We start from the raw sequence: 20,315 nt of genomic DNA on the forward strand, positions 1-20,315 counted from the left end.
TTTCTCCTTCCCTGATCTTTTCTTACCCGGAGTCCGAAGCACGGCGAGCAAGCCAGAGCCTTTAGCTTCGTTAATAATGCACCTAACAGTACTCACGAATGTTTTTGTTGCTTCCGAAGTCTGTTTTACTTTTTCCCATATAATTCTTCCCCTGTTTTATAATGAAGCAATATACGTCGTACACAATTTTTCTACCCTTTCTTTTGAATACTACACCAGTTTGTCGCGGCATAGTGTATTTTTTATAAAAAATCAACAAACACTCAACAAATAGCAATGGCAACAAAGTCAACAAACAATTATAACAAATAACTTAACGATTAATAACGATAGACTTTTCACTGTACGCAAGCGTACTTTTGGGAGCAAGCGGAACGAGGGCGCGGTGCGGGACGCAAGGTTCGACTGATCTACCAATAACGCGCTCGATACGATTTCCCCTGCCGTCGCGCCTCACTCTCACCACCAAAGTGATCTAAAATTCGGTTCTGCGCAGTCAAGGTCATTTGCTCAAGAAGTTTGCCGGTTACTATATGTAGTTTGACAATATCGTCTCGGTCGTTGCGTCCTCCTACAGAGTACTGGCAGCCCCCACAGAAGAATAGTTTGTTCGTTAAGTTTATGTAATCTTTATTGCGAAACTATTTACTTGGAAACTATTTTTTCGTCGAATCGTCGTTATTCTGATAGAACTATCTACAGATTTCGGCTTGCACCCTGTATCGTAAGATTCATTAATTCATTGTGTTAAGGCTCAGCGCAAACGAGCCGCTGACTACAGCTACTGCCACGTTTGTAACCATGTAACCATGAGCGACAGCCACTAGTGTTCGGAAGCCGCCACATTTTACTCATATGATTGACTCCGACACCGATGTTTGCTCGCGCAGACGATCGGTAGTCAACGCCGTCACCGCCTATATTGGGCACATCCAATTTTAATTGATCCTACGGTAAAACAAAACATACATTTTTTATTGCTTTGATGGGTGGACGAGCTCGCAGCCCACCAGGTGTTCAGTGGTTACTGGAGCCCATAGACATCTACAACGTAAATGCGCCACCCACCTTGAGATATAAGTTCACGGCAGAAATAGGCAGGGTACCTGGCAATACCTACCCGTGCGGACTCACAAGAGGTCTTACCACCAGTAATTACGCACATTATAATTTTGCGGGTTTGATTTTGATTACATGATGTTATTCCTTCACCGTGGAAGTCAATCGTGAACTTTTATTGAGTAGTACCAATTTCATTAGAAAAATTGGTAGGTACCCGCCGGCGTTATTCGAACCCCGGTGCATCGCTTCAACACGAATGCACCGGACATTTTATCCCTTAGGCCACGACGACTTCATACATTTCGTTAATCTACAAAGATATCCAAAAAAGTTTTTAGTAGGTAATTTACGAATGAGTTTGACCACATTTCAAGATCTGCTGTTCACGTTACAAGATGGATTAATACGAATAGATACATAGATCAGAATGTAAATTAAAGACGTAGAACGTCTAACGGTTAACCAGTATTATCTGTGGAGACTGTGGAGAAGAGTCTGAGTGTTGTCAAAATCCAAGCTTATCTTGAAAATGTCGTTACAAAGTGTCTGGCATCAGTTAAATATTTGGTTTCTATGATGGCTTTCGCCACAAATAATAGGGATGAATTTGAAACATTAAGAATAAGGATATTTTATTTTTAACAAACTTATGAAATAATAACAATTTCTCAGTGATCTTTTCCTGAAAAAATGTTAAGATGCCATTAACACATCACATATCATCTCTTTATTTTTATTTCATAAACTTAAAATATTGTACTTAAAAATATACTAATAAAAAGTGCATATTATTTGCTTAACATATAATTAAACATATGTTAAACAAATAATATAACAGACTTTTCCTTTAAAATCTATATTTATGATTTCTATAGAAGTTGCTCTGTATTTATGTATTCAGAAAAACAGGTGATATAAAAACAAGAAGAATATTTAAATGCAGTGCACTTTATATGCTTGTAAACATTATACAGTTAAAATTGCGCCATTTTAAGATTGCAAAAAATCTGGCTACACCAGGAATGTGTCTACATTTATACAAAAATTACATAACATTATTTCATAAATATCCTTTTAATGATACTCACACTGATTTTGTTTTGAGATTACAATTTGCCATAAAACCAATAACAAAACTTTTTTTAATAAAAGGATATCTATTTTCCTTTAGTCTGTGCTAGTATTTTTCACCAATATTTTTCAAGTGATTTGACCAAATCCAACGGGTCAGTATTGGGGCCGTGGCGTTCAACAGGAACTCCATCCTTGTTTATGATGAACTTGGTAAAGTTCCACTTGATGAAGCTACCAAGGGTGCCTCCTTGCTTATGCTGAAATAGAAATTTATATAATGCAATGTCCAATTTGTATAATTTTATACATGCATGTTCTGTGTGAATTTGAATGAAACCTAAAAACCTACATTTCAAAGAAAAATATCCTAAGATTTTTACTGTTAACATTAAATACAAAAGAAAAAAAAACTTAATGAAGGCATTGATGTTAAACATATTCTTTCTTCGACATTTTCAACAGTTGCTGTCAGTAACTTAATAAATAACACATTTCTTTTGAAATGGAAGTATTGATTATCACAGTACTGATTGACTAGTCATAGATATAATTAAACTCAAGGCTAGGAAAATCAATACAGGTGGACATGTTTCTGTATGAATATTTTATCAATTCTGATAACTGTCTAATAATGATAATAAATTCTGTTAAGTATTAACTAAGTATAGTACTTATCATGTTATTATTTAGAGGTTTCAACGCTCTATGGACATTACTGTTTTTAAATTATCTGTATGATACACACAGTAGGCTGCATAATTATTGGGGATATATTCATTTTTATCATTGGTTCATTTTTAAATATGTATTTTTTAAAACATTATTCACTCCCCATGATATTAATTATGTAGTAGGTTGTATAATATAAAAAAAGTTTTTTGTTTATTACAAAGAGAATGTACAATAAGTTTGTTTGTTACAACTACAAAACTGTCAATTATGAAATTTTGCATACATATTGGAACAGGACAAAGTAGATAATATGTAGTATACTTTCCATCCCATAAGAAAGTAATATACTGAAGGGTTTTTTTTGTTCATTAACATGAGCAAAGCTGTAATTGAAGGCTAATAATTTACCACATGGTTTTTTTTTATCACTATTTATATTTATAAGATAAAGTGAGCCCTTTCCTCAGTACATAATTAGTTTAGTACATACATTGTGTATTAAAGTTATGTTATGCATTATATATTAAGTACATTATGTATTTTAGTTGTTTACACACCTTCAAATACTTCCACAGGGGACTGGCATTGTCTCCATTGACATCAACTTTCTCAAACAAATCAAATTTGACTTTACGCTCAGAGGCAAAGCAAACTATCTCTTCTGGATTGCCAGGCTCTTGACCAGCAAACTGATTACAAGGGAAAGCCAGAATGCGGAGACCTTTAACCATGAAAATTAATTTTTTTGTTAATAATTGTATTTAGATGTATATTATAGCTTTTGGGTTTACATAAAGAGTCTGGTTTCTTGTATTTGTATTTTATATTCCATAGACAGTGATTTTTTTAAATAGATCTTGTCATCTTTTTATGATCACACCACTTGTGGTATTTCCCAAGTTCTTACCTGTGATGTTTCCAGTCTTTCTTCAAACAAGATTTTAAGAACTTTCGGGTATTAAGAAATTTCGGCTATCTTAGCTGTACATCTGGCATGTTCATGGGTGATGGCAACCACCCAAGGTCAGGTGGATCATAGTTTTTCTTTGAAGACAAGTATGATCAGTGGTATTAAAAAAATCTTGATAATTTTAAAAGGATTTTTTACAAGGCAATTTAAAATGATTTTAGGCTACTGTTAATAATAATAATATTGTGCAATCTTTGGACTAGTCAAACCAGCAATCCAGTATGATACAGAAACAAATTTGAAAAAAAGTCGAAAACGTACCTTTGCTCTCTCCGTATTGTTCATAGAGCTCATTCAATTGTTTGTAATTGTTCGCAGTAAGGCCGCACTGAGAAGCAACATTCACAATGATACAAACATGGCCTTTGTAGACATCCAGCTTCACGTCTTCACCTTTAATGTTTTTGACTGTAAATTCGTGAATGGATGTCGCAGCTTTATAATCCGGATTCGATGTCATTCTTCTAGAAAAAGTAACGTCACTATTAATTAATAAACTTAAAATATTAATTACTTTTGTCTAAATTTTTATTGGTATTAAACACAATGTAATATTTGATATATAATTAATTAATATTTGAATTCTTGTTAGTAGCCGGTTCAATTCTTTTTCAAATTAGTGATAGCTTTTAGAACAAAAGTTTTCGCTAAGGGTTACTACATTTCAAATATATTGCGTAATGCATAAATCCGCACAATGTGCTTAATGTGATTATAAGTAGAGTAAATAATATAGTTGATAGAATTTATAAATTTCCACTTACACTGTACTTAATTGCGCTCGCGATAAACAAATTACGTTGCCGATGATAGGCGTAACAAGCTTGGCTATCACTCTAAAACTGATTGTCATGTTTTTAATTCAAAAGGCAGGATTGGCTAAGTAGCATAGATGATACTGTTGCTAGCATAGAGTACTTTTTTTTTTTTTTTTTCCTACCTAAGCTGAGAGCCTTGAGAGGCTATGTCAGCGTAACCCTAACTTTAGTAGGTGAGCTCACGGGGCTCAAACCTGACGATGTTGCTAACACGAACCCTAGCAAGAGTCGTGCTTCGCAGAATCTACCACCGGATCGGAAACGCGACCCACTGAGAAGATCCGGCGAGAAACTCAGTGGGCTGTGTCTGAGAGTTAATTTACTCGTCGAGCCCTTCGTCGCAAGCGACGGGTTCGACGAGAACGGTGACCGGCATAGAGTACAATGAAACTTGAGACTAATAATTATTAATACTATGCAAGTGATGTGCAAAGCTGGGTCGATTCGAGTCTTTGTGGATACCTAATAATGTATTCAAGTCATAGTATTCCAAAACTGAAAAAATCTCGAGCAAGATACTCGAACACTAAACTTAAATAATGAATTAATATTTCATTGTCTATTAGCAATAGTTATGTGCACTAAATGTTGTGATCCAGAAAAAGTGAGTTTCGGCTTTTCTGATATTGCATTTTGCGAATATGAATGTCTAGTTTCATGAGTAATAAGTATTAGAACAGCAATCAGGTGACCCGCCCGGGAGGTACTTTTAGAGGGCGGCAAAATTTCACAATTGTTGCAAATGATGTGACAATAAAAACCAGCAGCGTAACGACAAGTTCTTTTATTTGTGCGAGAATGCAGAAAGCAGGTAGAAATGGCTGGCATGGCTTGTTTTATTAACACTATCCCCCCTTCGTTGGCTTTGGCTGGCGGCGGCGGCGGTGGCGGTGGCGGAAGGGGGCGTGTTAACATGGCTTGGCGGCAGGGCATGACAGCTGACGTCACGTCCGTTACATTCGGCCATCCTGCAACAATTGCTCCCGCAATGGGGAACACACGAAAACATTTAGTTCTCAAATAAATCAATAAGGTCTTCAGTTTCGAGCTGCTCATCGGAACTACTAGCGCTATCGGACACATGGGCTATACTTTTATAGGGCCTTAATGAATCTGTTGATACCAGCCCGAGCGCCTCCGAAGGAGACCTAACAGCTCAAGAGTAGCTGCTTCGCGAATGAATCTACTACCGGATCGGAACCGCGACCCGCTGAGAAGATCCGGCGAGAAACTCAGCGAGCTGATTCATGGGTTAGGTTGCACGGCGAACTCTTTGTCGAGTTCGACGAGTACGGTTACCGAGGTCCCTAAGCCTGCTCCTAGAGCTGAAGGCGTCTAGTGCAAAGGTTATTGGATCTGATTGATCCGTAAGGACGTGTCTAGGGCGTCGACGGTAACTGGCTCCTGCATGATCAGGATTCGGGGAGTAGTCAGCGGCGGCTACGATAAGGCGATTATCATGACGCATAGCCTTATCGAAGTACCGTTCCGACGCTGACTTCATGTATTTCTGTATAGATTCAAGGCCCAGGTCGTCGTGTAGGTCATAGTTCCTCACGAACCACGGAGCTCCGACGGCTAACCTGCAAAAGCGGGATTGTAGAGATTGAAGGGTGTCTATGTGTGTGCGGGCCGCGTGAGCGAACACCACACTCGCGTAAGTCATGACGGGCCTTATGCAAGTTTTGTAAAGTGTCACCTTGTTCCGAAGGGACATTTTACTCCGCTTACAGATCATGGGGTAGAGCCTACCGAGAATAAACGCGGCACGGTCACGGACTGATTTTATATGCGGGCGGAATGTCATCGATGCATCCAGGGTAACGCCCAGGTACTTGACCTTCCTGGCCCAGGGTATGGATTGACTAAAGAGAGTAATCGGGGGTGTGAGATTCCTCCTCCTAATACGGGAGGAAATCCGTGTGGAGCTTCCCCTCTGAAATAGCACCGCAGTACTTTTCGCTGGGTTGATGTCTATGCGCCATTTTCGGAACCACTGTCCTAGGGCTAGGGCTGCGCTCTGAAGCTTCTTCGCGATTAGGGACTTGTTTCTACTGGAATAGTAAACAGTCGTGTCGTCGGCGAATAAAGCTAAATGGGTCGGCGGCGACCGGGGAATATCGTTAACGAATAAGCTAAATAGGAGGGGTGAAAGGACAGAGCCTTGCGGGACTCCAGCTGTGAGAGGTCGTGGGGAGGAGCGGGTTCCCTCGACTCGATATCGAAAAGAGCGGTTCGACAAGAAGTCCCGTATGATGAGCACGAGACTATCCGGCACACCCATGTTGAATAGTTTGAAAATCAAACCGTTGTGCCAGACTTTGTCGAACGCTTTTGCGACGTCGAAGAAGAGAGCTCCCGTGTATAACGGTTTTGGTCGATTAAGCCCCACAAGAATGTGCTCCGTGAGGCGGTGCACCTGTTGAACGCATGAGTGATTTGTACGGAATCCGAACTGTTCATCGATGAGAATGCCCTTGGATGAGACGAAGTCTCTGAGGCGTTTGTAGAGCAGACGCTCATACAGTTTGCCTAGAGACATGAGGAGGCTAATCGGGCGGTAGCTCGTCGGATGATTTTTTGGTTTACCGGGTTTATGTATGCCGATAACGTCCGCTTCTTTCCACACCGCGGGAAAGATACAGTTCGCCATAGCGGCATTGAAAATAGATGCCAACATCACGATGAGTTGGACGGGTAGAAGTTTAATAACGCGGTTGGATATACCGTCGGAACCGGGAGCCTTGCGAGGACGTAGGTCTTTGATCAAGTCTTTAACTTCCATCGGGGTGACGGGTGGTAACGCATCCGAGGGTGGCAAGGAGACTCTGCGTTCTACCTCACTGTCTACTAATTCTACATGAACAGGGTCCACGGATTGAGTGCTGGGCGTGCACTGGGTTTGCAATGTATCGGCCAGCAACTCTGCTTTTTCGTCATCATCAAACGCCGCGAGTCGGCCTGAGGGGCCTACGAGGGGGGGCATAGTTACTACCGTATCCGATTTGAGAGTACGAGCTAAGCGGTAGTAAGACCTTTGGGAGGGCGCGAGTCCTTCTAAGAAATCAGACCATCTGGCATCTCGGACTTCGGCGATGCGAGACTTTACGTCGCGTTGTAGGGCACGCATTCGAATACGATTTTCCGCGGTAGGATACCTGTCGTAGGCGCGTATCGAGGCGTTCTTAGCTGTAAGGAGTTCCCTAATATCATCGGACAATTTGAAGCGGTGAAGGAAGTCCTCCGCTACAACTTGTTTCGATGATCTATCTAATGTTGAGGTGATGTGTGACGTTAAGATGTCTATGGCTTCAGCGGTATCCTGAGGAGACGGGGTAGAGTCCGGGTTAAACGGGAGGGATGGTGGATCAGATTCAGCCAGGCTGATGCCCAGCGTGTGCCAATCCACCATAGTCCTCGTGACGGGAACGGAGTCGGGAGCGCGACCGAGCTTCATAACGACGGGACGGTGGTCTGAATCTAACTCTGAAACTACTTCGATCGAGTGTAAGCTCAGAGTTACGTTTTTTAATAACGCTATGTCGAGTATATCCGGGCGATGCGCGATATTTAGCGGGTAGTGAGTCGGTGTTAGCGGAGCGACGATATCGAAGGCGAGATCATCGACTAACGCGTCAAGCCGCCTGCCATTCGGGGTTGTGGTGTGTGAGTTCCACCTGATGTGTTTACAATTTAGGTCGCCCGCCAGAATGACAGAGCTCCCCATGCCGAGCAACGCCTCGATATCACTGCTTACAACGATCTTATCCGGTGGAAGATAAACGGACGCGATAACGATCGGCGCGTGTCCCGTCAGTGAGATTCGGCACACTGATGCTTCGATATTAGCGAGCGCGGGAGGATCGAGCGGGACGCAATGCAGGGCTCTTCTACAGTAAATGACGGTACCACCACCACGAGCAGAGAGCCTGTCGTTCCTGACCATGTTATAGTTCGCGATTTTAGGGTCACGGCGCGCGGGCTTAAGTAGGGTCTCCTGCACTAAAAAGATATCAATTTGATGGTCACGCAAAAAGTCAGAAACCTGATCACGTTGATTTGCGAGACCGTAAGCGTTAAAAAATCCTATCGTTACGGATAGGGGCTTTATTCTACTTATATACGCCATTGATTACCGGCGGAGTGAGGGGAGGACGTACGTATTTAATGACGCGTATACGTCGGCGTATTCTTGCACAACGGCGATAAAGTGTTCTGCAGTGGAGGCAGCGCGAATGGCGTCGCCCAAAGCGTTAACGCGCTCAAAGTTGATCGACTGAAAGAAGTCGATCGCTAAAGCGAGATTGTCGGACGCGGTTGGAGGGCAAGTCGCGGGAGAAGGACGAGTTGCGGGGGCGGGACGAATCGCGGAGGAGGGAGTTGTAACCGTGTTCGTGTACGGCAGCGGTTTCGCCCAAGCCGAGACACTGGGCACCGGCGCCGGAACGAACGCTGGCTTAGCCTGCGACACAGAAGGTGCCGAGGCTTTGATGTCTGGGCCGGAAGCTCGGAGGCGGTTTTGGCGGGCGACGCGGCGATTTATTTTCGGGGCTCGGGGGCATCCGCGGTAATTTGCGGGGTGACCCTGTGTACGACACAGGACGCAGCTAGGCGGTTCCGTCGCGGTTTTTTGATCGCGAGTGCAGAGGGCCGTGGCGTGATCTCCTAAACACTTGACGCATCGGGGGCGCGCGTGACAGTTACGGGAAGAATGCCCGTATAATTGGCAGCTATGGCACTGGGTAGGTGTGCCTTTCTTGTGTGGGGTTTCGACGGCGATTCCGGAAAGGCTACAGACCGTTCGGATGTTGAATATTTGCTTACCCTCGGGGGTAGGCTGGAGGGCGACGAGAACCATGTTATATGGCTCCCTTCCGCGACCTGTGTGCATGCGGTGTACGGAGTTAACCGGTAGGCCTTGTTCGAGAAGGCCGGCCTTGACTAGTTCGGCATCCAACTCTTTAGGGATGCCACGTATGACGGCACGGAGTTCGCGCTCCTCCTGGAGCGTATACGTGTGGAAACTTATACGCTCCTTACGGAGGTAAGAAGAGAGGGCCCTATGGTCGTCGGGTGTTCGAACCTTAATTTGAATGCCGTTCGCGAGGTTACGGGCATTCGTGAAGTTGATATTTTTGGCCTTAAGGGCCAGGGAAACTCGATCCCAAGCTGCCTTCTCTTGGAGAATTACCGGGGGAGGGGTCTGGGTTTTATTTTGTGCTACCGGACGCGGCGACGGAGTGGCACGGGCTGGAGGCGCAACGGGAGTCTGAGGGCGGGGGCGCGACGCGTTCGCGGCTTTGCTAATTTTAGCGGCCGCGGGAGCTCGAGACTCCGCGGCACGCTTGTTGTGTACCTACTAGCCACCTCAGTTACGTGTCAGAGGATTTTTCCGAAATCTGGAATACTCATTTCTGAGCGACGTACCAGTCTTTCGGTAGAAAAAGTAAAAAAGCTGATGTTTTTATGCACCAATAAGAAATAAATAATATTACTAACTTGTTGTTTATATTAATGTACAATGTTGACCAAATTCTGATTTAATAATAATGTTCATTTTAATGTACATAATATTACTTGTAAAATATTTAGTATGAAGTCAAATTCCTAGATACAATATACTGTTTATATTATTAATAACGAATTTATGTGTATTATTTAAGATTATTAACTTATTTCACGAATACCGTATTAGGTTTAACTCGTTTACCCGTTTTATCGAAGTATATTAAGATATCAGGATATTCACGTATTAGTTAAGGTATTATAATATTACATAACGAATATATTTGTATTAGCTAATATTGACAAATATCGGTATTAACCCATCTTTAATAACTAGAGGAGCAAACCTCAGTACCTTGCAGGTGAATGAAGTTAGCCCCTCAAAAAATTTTTTTTTCCTATTTTATACTTATTTTCTATTAATTCGTTTGTTCATCTTTTGTTCATGATTGTTCACTGTTAATAATTGTTTGTTCTGCAGTTATTTATTTAAAAAAAATATTTAAAAATATACCTACAAGTTAGCCCCTCTAATGCAATTTTTAATATTTTTTCATCCTTAATGACTCGTAAATATTCATTTTCGATTGTTCTTATATAAAACACGTTTGTTCTCTTTCGAAATTGCTCGTTTTTTGTTTAATTTACTATTTTTATTAGTTGAATAAATGTATGCAAAATATGTGTACTGCGCATGCGTCAACTATAATGCCTAAACTTTATACGCGGTTTTAATCGTGAAAAAAAAAACAAATATAAATCCTGAAGGAGCAATTAATTGGTATACAGTTTAATTAAAAAAATTAAAAAATAAATGAAATAATGTGCATTGGCGTTAAGCTATACCAAATACATTTTTTCCATCCTCCTACTTATCATTATGAAGATATAAAAAAGATAGGGAGTTCACATAGGTAATATAAACAAATAAGTAAATATGTTCATTATTTATCTTTCAAGAGATAATATAGGTATACATTATAATAACTTTTTTAAACAGTCGAAATTATATTCCTAACATTAGTAAAATAACATTTTAATACGATAGGTAAGAGGATGGAAAAAATGTATTTGGTCTAACTTAACGCCAATGCACATTATTTCATTTATTTATTTTTAATTTTTTTAATTAAACTGTATACCAATTAATTGCTCCTTCAGGATTTATGTTTGTTTTTTTTTCACGATTAAAACCGCGTAGAAAGTTTAGGCATTATAGTTGACGCATGCGCAGTACACATATTTTGCATACATTTATTCAACTAATAAAAATAGTAAATTAAACAAAAAACGAGTAATTTCGAAAGAGAACAAACGTGTTTTATATAAGAACAATCGAAAATGAATATTTACGAGTCATTAAGGATGAAAAAATATTAAAAATTGCATTAGAGGGGCTAACTTGTAGGTATATTTTTAAATATTTTTTTAAAATAAATAACTGCAGAACAAACAATTATTAACAGTGAACAATCATGAACAAATGATGAACAAACGAATTAATAGAAAATAAGTATAAAATAGGAAAAAAAAATTTTTTTGAGGGGCTAACTTCATTCACCTGTACCTTGCGTACCCAAAAGTGTAGCCGCTTTATGCGACGACGATGTAGCTTTGAAACTAATAAACATTTTAAATTAAACATATATCCATCTCTCTTACTCTAGTTCACTAGTTACGCGGCGTATCGTTAGTTGGATAAAGATGGTAATATTACTTGAAGCATTTTTTTTTTTTTTTTTTAATTTATTTATTAGCCGGATACAAAGTCCATTGGCTTACTTGAAGCAGAATCATTTATGTTGCCTGCTTAAGAAATATTTCGCCAGAATATTTATTATTTAGGCGAAAATTAATAAATAAAATAATTTAACTAAAATAATTTTGAATAAACTTAAAGGATTTTTTTATTTTTATTGCTTAGATGGGTGGACGATCTCAATAATAATAATAATACAAATAATTTGTAATTGTGTAATAATAATTGTATTAGTGTGTTTTTTGTTTTTGAACCCATTATTCAAAGAATGGTGACTGAATCAATGTATGGCTGAAACTGTACAGATTTTCATGAAACTGTCTACAGTTTATCTAGGTTCTGGAATAGGACACAGTATATTTTTATCCTACGGAAACGGAGCCAAAGAGAGACTTTATTGTCTTTTTCTTTATTTTTCTACAGTTTGGAATACATAAGTGACATATTTATTTCGTGTAAATGTGGGATCATCCCGGGAAAATGCACTGATGAAGAGATTCGTTTAATGTGTACCGCATTATTTTTTTATTCAGACACATATTCAGAAACCATTGTGGTAACCAGAATCAACTTGATGATCTGCTTCGAAAATTTCTGGATTTTATTAATATAAAATTTTCCTATAGTCATTCGAAAACCAAAAGATGTTTTACTGGCAATACTGAACCTTAATTTCGTAGCCTTTTCTTAATGATCTTTAAAATTACTTTTGTTTTATTAACAATGAAAATCAATACAGAATTGATAAAATTATGTGTGAAAAGTAATCCCGCTTGCCTTTTTGTGTATTTCCGACCTCGAAAGGCACTCTTTTGCCACACATTTGCCCATTTTTCAGGACTTTTGGACGACGGCACGCAACACTGAGCAAGTAATCACTACGTTATATGCCGGCCACTGACATGCGCGCAAATATTCGTACATTGTACGAATGTTTGCACGCATGTGAAGGGCTGTCAAACATTCATTCGCAAACCTAGCGGCTGTGCAAATGGGTTCGCATACTCAATTTGCGAACCCGTTTGCGCTTCCTCCTACACTTGTTTACGAATGTCTCACGAATTTCTCCTCCTTTTTAATTCGTCAATAGAACATTGCAGAGAAAAAGAGTTTTTAATTCTTTCCCAGACATCATTAACAGCCATGCTGTTTTTATGGGATTTCTTTTGATGAAGATACGCTACACAGTAGACGTCACGAACTATGAAAATGGCGTATAGTATACGTCCGTTACTTTCGCAATCGTCGGCGCAACTGGGCAAGCGAATGTGTGGGAGACTACGCGAAGGTTCGAGGTTCGCGCGCTTTGATGTCTGTTAAAAAACCGACACAGCTTGGAAAACCACGAATGCAGCGAAAACTTTGCATAATCATTCGCAAATGTCGTCCTACACTTGTGGGTTTGCGTATTCGTGCGCATGTGAGTGACCAGTGTTATAGCACGCAAGTAACGGAATGAACTATGCCGGGCATACGCCAAGTGTATAATCTATGCATATTGCATACGCCTGTGGGCTTATGTTGAGTGGTTACGCGTTGACGCGGTAACTACTCATCTAGTATATTTAAATCAATGGTCGAAACCTACCTTTAATGAAATTGGGTAATAGTCGGTATTCTGACGCTCTGTACTTCATAGGTATTAATAGAGAGTCGATCTATCAAAGGTTCGCACTCTAATGTTTACACGCAATGTTTAAACAAGTTTTATTTAATACATATTATTAGAGCATTTTAAATCTATATGTATAAATATAAATGAAATGCTGTTCGTTAGTCTCGCTAAAACTCAAGAACGGCTGGACCGATTTGGCTAATTTTGGTCTTGAATTATTTGTGGAAGTCCAGAGACTTGAATTATTTGTGGAAGTCCAGAACAATTTTGTTTTCCCTTTAATGTGTCCCGCGTCGGACGGGTTCCTTTTGTTTGTTTTAAGTTTATTTTATACAAAAGTTTAGGTCTTTTACTTGTCGATTGAGGCACTACGAACTCTGCCGGGTCAGCTAGTTTAAAATATAAGAGATTAATTTTAAATAATATTTTTAGGATTTCTATCTTTCTACTACAGACTATATCGAAATGTGTAGAGTATGCTGCCAGTGGCAATTATAGTAAATTCACAAACAATTTGTCACAAATGCAAAAGTTGTAGCTAAATGGATTCCTATTTGCTTCTGCCAGTGGATACGACATATTGATTACAATAATGTATAATAATAATAAGAATATATATATAATAAAATATATAATATTTTACACACACATATTTACTTATACTTATGTTTTTGTTAGTTTATATTATTTATTTAAGGGTAGTATTTAATCCTATAACTGTAAATGCAATTTTTTCTATTCAAATATTCGAAATTTCCACCAAAAATACTGAATTGCACACTAAATTTGCTCATCAAATAAATCAATGGATTTTGCTGAGTCTGCCCGTCTTGCTACCACTGGGGTGGCGCATGTCGTCAGCAAAATCAGGAGATCGGGCCTCGACGTGGCGCTCAGTAAATCCGAGCTCATGGGGTCCACAAACCCCGGAGATTGCCACCTGTCGATGCCCATATCGTGGTTGGATGCGTCAGTATTGGGGTCGGGGTGTAGTTGAAGTACCTCGGCCTCATTCTGGACAATCGTTGGACTTTCCGTGCTCACTTTCAGATCCTGGTCCCTCGTTTGTTGGGGGTGGCCGGCGCGTCAAGCCGGCTTCTGCCCAATATCGGGGGCCTGACCAGGTGATGCGCGGTCTCTATACAAGGGTGGCGCGATCAATGGCCCTATACGCGGCACCCGTGTGGATCCAGTCCCTGGCCGTGGGGGTAGGGAATTTGCTGCAACAGCCGCAATGCATCATCGCGGTCAGGGGCATTCGTGCTTATCGAATCATCTCTTTCGAGGCGGCGTGTCTACTACACGCTAGTTCTGACCCAGTGGGGCATTCCGTAGGATAACCTATTCTAACCGGCCCCATCTAGGCGGGCTTCAGATGGCCTGCCGACCGAGAGTATGTTTTTAGCTTCTACAGGTGGTGTGACTTATTTAACTCGCGGTCCAAACTTTGGGCTCGATCGAAGGAGAATTTGAAAATGATTCCAACACTGATCTGGAGATGTAACACATCAATATCCTGTAATAGTCTTCTTTTTTTTGCTTACAATTTTTTTTACGTTGGTCATAATTATTATTTTTGCATGGGCCCAGCACATTTTTACAGTAGATTCTTGACCAAATACTTCTTTAAATGATTTTTTTACGCTCATAGGCGCGTCGCAAATTAATGCTTTTGGTTGTAAAGAGTTTGGGAGAAAGCGCTATTGCGAAGAGCTTCAAACAACATTTAGAAATCTTGTTTTCGTCAGAAGCTCAAAAGAACGAAAGAAGTTCAGAAGAACAAAAAGAAATAAAGTTGGGTGATGGGGATTTTAGCTATACAAGTAGTAAATTCGTGGAATGTAATTTGATAATGTAAACATACATTATCTGTTATGCAGTTTTAGAAAATGATTTTGGAAATTCCGTTGTAAGATGGTTAATTTAGTGTGCAAATCAGTATTTTAGTTATACGGTGAGTAATTTTGTCTTAAAATCTGTATATTAGTGGTTTCAGCTAGATTTTCGTTGTAAATTAGATAACAAAGGTAATCTGATTTTGGTTAAATTTATACATGTTTTAATAAAATATGTGTTATCGAGTAACATTGAACATGTGAACCATTATTTAATCATTGTTTTAGAATATAATTAGTGATTCTATAATCAAGTAAATAGTTGATTCATACCGGCGCAATAAGCCCTTTTGTTATTTAAGTGGTACAATTATATTTTTGTTATCGAGTAACACTTCCAGCCTCACATACCTACTTAATATGTGAGCCATTATTTACAAACCGGTTCAGGTACATCCTAATGATTAGGTAATATATAGAACTTATTTTTGTTTTATAAATAGTAATTTTGTAATCAAGTAAATAGTTGATTCATATTTATTTATACTTATATTTTATGGCGCCTTCCGCTTGACAGCTTCCGGCGCAGCGGCGTATCCTTTAATGTTATAAAATTATATAATTCGATATTATTAAGTAATAAGTAATAATTGTACGTAAATAATCAACAGAATAATTAAGATAACAATATTTAATATTACCTATTAAGTTTGTATTAAAGTAGGTTAAGACGATTGTATAAATACCGGCGGTTAGCATATTTCAACCCCTTTTTGTACTCTACCCGTCGTAACGTGCATTAAACTTATTATCTTCGTGTCTCAATTATCGCCGCCACCTGATAATCCTTCAACATATGTTTAGGTAATCAAGTAATTAATTTGTTACGCAGTCATTTATCTGATATGCAGTGGATTATTAGTTGGGAGATTTAGTTTGCTTGAATTTTAAATAGAGGAGCAATTAAAAATTCCCCTTTATTTAATAATTCATACACTAGATTAAAAATTCTAGAGGGCTTAATCGAACTATTTCATCGCTGTTTTAGGAGCCTAGCAACCATAGACCTATATAGTAGGGACACGACATATTGTTCTATACGTACAATTGCTTATATAAATAGCACCCATTTTGAAGGCACACACATATTCTCGCTCACGACTCGGTCGTGTGCGGACGTGCTTTCCGATCCGTTGCTCACTTGTGATCTACGTCTCGGAACTTACAGTTGTGCGCGACAGTGTAGTAACCGTGAATACCCCATACCAACTGTCTTTTTCAAGGCAAAAAGGATCGCTACGATCAGGCTTTCTGTGGCACTCTCACAGGCTAGCGATCTTCCCAAACCCTCTCTTACCCCCGCTGACTGTCGTTTTCACGGCATAGGCACTCCCCCCCCCCCCTGCTCCTTGCTGTCTTTACAGCACAGGGGGGTTCTCCCAAACCAGGGGACTCGCCTTTCGGCGAGTTGAACAAAAGTCCCGGGGCCGCCCCCCCCCCGGGCGAAAATCACGTGAAGATGGAGGAAAAAATTTTCATCGACTTCATTCGGGAAAAATATCCGTCAATCGCGCCCGAATTCGAAGCCTATAGGGCCTCATTTGGTAAATATTCTCCCCCCGCATCTCTCGCCGCCGTCGCCAAACATGCCTCGCAGGCATGCCTCGCGTGCCCCGCCGCCGGTCCGTGTTCAAGCGCATGTACGCACGCCGCCGCCGTAGCGTCTAACGCCCCCGCCCCTGCTACCCCCGCGCCCGCGTCAATCACGTCAGTTTCGTCCGTCGCGTCTCAATAGCGTCTAGTTCAGGCTCCGATACCGAATCGGAGATGGACTTCGAGTCCGCGACTAGCCCTCAACCCGGAACCTCGGATGGTTTCCAAATGTAACGCGCGGTAAAAAGCGTACTCGCGTCGTGGAGTCCCGGAGCTCCATGACGAAGCAAACCAAGTCCGCGACCGCCTCCCGACCGCAGGTAGTCGTGACGCCGGAGTCGGACTCCGCCCGCCGCGTAACCCCAACGCCGCGCCCAAAAACCGCACCCGCGCCTAAAACAGTTGTCCCGCCCCCGCTGATACTCCAGGAGAAGTCAGCGTGGAATCGCGTATCCCAGGCCCTTCAGGCCAACAAAATTAATTATACCCATGCGCGTAACGTCGCGCATGGGATTCAGATTAAAGTCGCAACGCCGGGCGACCATAGGGCCCTCTCTTCTTACCTCCGAAAGGAGAACATAGGTTATCACACCTATGCTCTTCAGGAGGACCGCGAACACCGCGTAGTGATACGCGGAGTCCCCAAGGAACTCGACATAGACTACGTAAAGGAGGATCTGATCGGTCAGTCCCTCCCAATAGTTAGTGTGCACCGGATGCACAGCGGACGCGGCAGACAGCCGTACAATATGATTCTCGTTGCGCTAGAATCAACCCCGGAGGCAAAGAAAAGAATCTCATGTCTCAAAACGATATGCGGCCTCTCCGGGGTCACCATCGAAGCCCCCCATAAACGTGGTACTCCCGGGCAGTGCCACAGGTGCCAGCTCTATGGCCACTCAGCGCGTAATTGCCACGCGCGCCCCCGCTGCGTGAAATGCCTCGGCGATCACGCAACCACAGAATGTTCGCGTGTTAGGGAAACCACGACGGAACCCCCAAGTTGTGTCCTATGCCTTAAGCAAGGGCACCCGGCTAACTACCACGGATGCCCTAGGGCTCCGCGTAAACGCCCGAACCACCCAGCCCCCCGAACCGTCGACCCAAAGACTTCGGCGCCTTCAGTGCCGAAACCAGCCTTCGTACCGGCTGCGGTTCCCACCGTCTCCGTTTATCTCCCCCCGGACAAGCCCCTCCTGAGCAGTGACATCGAGTCACTGTTCGGCATGGGAGACTATGTCATCCTGGCAGGCGACTTAAATTGCCACCACACTAGGTGGAACTGCCATCGTACGAACGTTAACGGTAGGCGTCTCGACGCGTTTATAGACGACCTCACTTTTGAAGTAGTCGGTCCCCCAACTCCAACATGTTATCCGTATAACATCGCGCTCCGTCCGAGCACTATAGACCTGGCATTGCTTAGGAACGTAACTCTGCGCTTACGTTCCATCGAAGCACTGTCAGAGCTCGACTCAGACCACCGACCTGTCCTTATGCAGCTCGGTCGCCCTCACAACCCAGTCACTGTTACGAGGACCATGGTGGATTGGAATAAGCTGGGCACGTGCCTAGCCGAAGCCGCTCCGCTAATCCTCCCTTACGGCCCGGATTCGAATCTATCCCCCGAGGACACCGTCGAATCCATAAACATCATTACCGATCACATCTCTTCCGCGATCATTAGATCTTCAAAAGAAGTCGATGTGGAGGACAGCTTCCACCGCATCAGACTGTCCTCCGAACTTAGGAATCTCTTAAGAGTTAGGAACGCGGCAATCCGGGCCTGCGATCGTCTTCCCACGCATTCAAACCGGATTCGGATGCGTTGTCTACAACGCGAAGTCCACTCCCGCCTAAGCGACGCGCGTAACGATAATTGGCATAGTTATTTAGAACAACTCGCGCCCTCCCACCAAGCATACTGGCGACTAGCTAGGACTCTCAAATCCGAAACTACCGCTACTATGCCTCCCCTCGTACGCTCTTCAGGCCAACCACCGGCATTCGATGACGATGACAAGGCAACACGCGGACCCCGAACACACCGAGTTAGTCGACAGGGAGGTCGAGCGCAGAGCTTCCCTGCCGCCCTCGGACGCGTTACCCCCCATTACCACTGACGAAGTTAGAGACGCGATCCACAATCTCCAACCTAGGAAGGCACCCGGCTCCGACGGCATCCGCAACCGCCCGCTAAAACTCTTGCCAGTCCAACTGATAGCAATGTTGGCTACAATTTTAAATGCCACTATGACGCACTGCATCTTTCCCGCGGTGTGGAAAGAAGCGGACGTTATCGGTATGCATAAGCCGGGCAAACCGACAAACGAAACTTCTAGTTACCGTCCGATTAGTCTCCTCCCGACGATAGGAAAAATTTACGAACGGCTCCTTAGGAAACGCCTCTGGGATTTTGTTACCGCGAACAAAATTCTCATAAACGAACAGTTCGGATTCCGCTCTAAACACTCGTGCGTACAACAAGTGCACTGCCTCACGGAGTACATCCTGATAGGACTAAATAGGCGTAAACAAATCCTGACCGGCACCCTCTTCTTCGACATCGCGAAGGCGTTCGACAAAGTCTGGCACAACGGTTTAATTTACAAACTGTACAACATGGGAGTGCCAGACAGACTCGTGCTCATCATACGAGACTTCTTGTCGAACCGTTCGTTTCGATATCGAGTAGAGGGAACTCGTTCTCGTCCCCGTCAACTGACTGCCAGAGTCCCGCAAGGCTCCGCGCTCTCCCCGTTATTATTTAGTTTGTATATCAATGATATACCCCGGTCTCCGGAGACCCATCTAGCGCTCTTCGCCGATGACACGGCTATCTACTACTCGTGTAGAAAGATGTCGCTGCTTCATCGGCGACTCCAGATCGCATTAGCCACCATGGGACAGTGGTTCCGAAAGTGGCGAATTGACATCAACCCCACGAAAAGCGCAGCGGTGCTCTTCAAAAGGGGTCGCCCTCCGAACTTCACTTCGAGCATCCCACTCCGTAGTAGGCGCGCAAACACCTCCGCCGTTAGTCCCATCACTCTCTTTGGCCAGCCCATACCGCCCACGGTAGACCCATCTCGAAAGTCAAATATCTAGGCGTCACCCTCGACAGAGGGATGACATTCCGTCCCCATATAAAAACGGCGGAGAAGGGCCTTTGCCCGACTCCGGCCCCTGTAGATGGCGTCTTCCCCCCGGTGAAGGTCAAGGGGCGACCTGAGGGGGTAGAGGCCGCGCGGCGCGCTACCAGCACTCTAGCGCGCTGCCAAGGAGTTACGAAAGAGCGACCGGTTGGCGGTGTATCGCGTCCCGACCCGGCAGGCTGGTTCTGGTCCAGCGG

At 42.6% G+C, this 20,315-nt stretch overlaps 1 protein-coding gene and 2 long non-coding RNA genes across 3 annotated transcripts in view; 1 reads left to right on the plus strand and 2 right to left on the minus strand.

Moving 5' to 3' along the window:
- LOC149500181 (uncharacterized) overlaps positions 1–20,315 on the plus strand; it is a 574,180-nt gene that overhangs the window by 245,320 nt on the left and 308,545 nt on the right. The gene's annotated exons all lie outside the window — the stretch shown is intronic.
- Gtpx (phospholipid hydroperoxide glutathione peroxidase Gtpx) lies at positions 1,669–4,958 on the minus strand. Its single transcript, XM_028182546.2, has 4 exons — positions 4,543–4,958; positions 4,040–4,242; positions 3,366–3,529; positions 1,669–2,393 (listed from the first exon to the last, which is right to left on the minus strand). The coding sequence occupies exons 1-4, from the start codon at positions 4,629–4,631 to the stop codon at positions 2,250–2,252; spliced, it is 600 nt and encodes a 199-aa protein (XP_028038347.2). The 5' UTR covers positions 4,632–4,958; the 3' UTR covers positions 1,669–2,249.
- Positions 10,088–11,820, minus strand: LOC149500183 (uncharacterized). The gene is made up of 2 exons (XR_016325159.1): positions 11,669–11,820; positions 10,088–10,456 (listed from the first exon to the last, which is right to left on the minus strand). It is a non-coding gene; the product is annotated as an uncharacterized LOC149500183 (long non-coding RNA).

This window comes from Bombyx mandarina, chromosome 23, assembly GCF_030267445.1.
Source record: "Bombyx mandarina strain Sakado chromosome 23, ASM3026744v2".
Taxonomy (NCBI): Eukaryota; Metazoa; Arthropoda; class Insecta; order Lepidoptera; family Bombycidae; genus Bombyx; species Bombyx mandarina.

Excerpts from the sequence above, each read along its gene's own strand:
- Gtpx (XM_028182546.2), bottom strand. The coding sequence starts at position 4,631 with ATGACAATCAGTTTTAGAGTGATAGCCAAGCTTGTTACGCCTATCATC. Across the intron at positions 3,530-4,039 it reads ACAATACGGAGAGAGCAAAG|GTCTCCGCATTCTGGCTTTC; the intron begins GTACGTTTTCGA and ends TCATGGTTAAAG. Across the intron at positions 2,394-3,365 it reads CCCTGTGGAAGTATTTGAAG|CATAAGCAAGGAGGCACCCT; the intron begins GTGTGTAAACAA and ends TTTCTATTTCAG.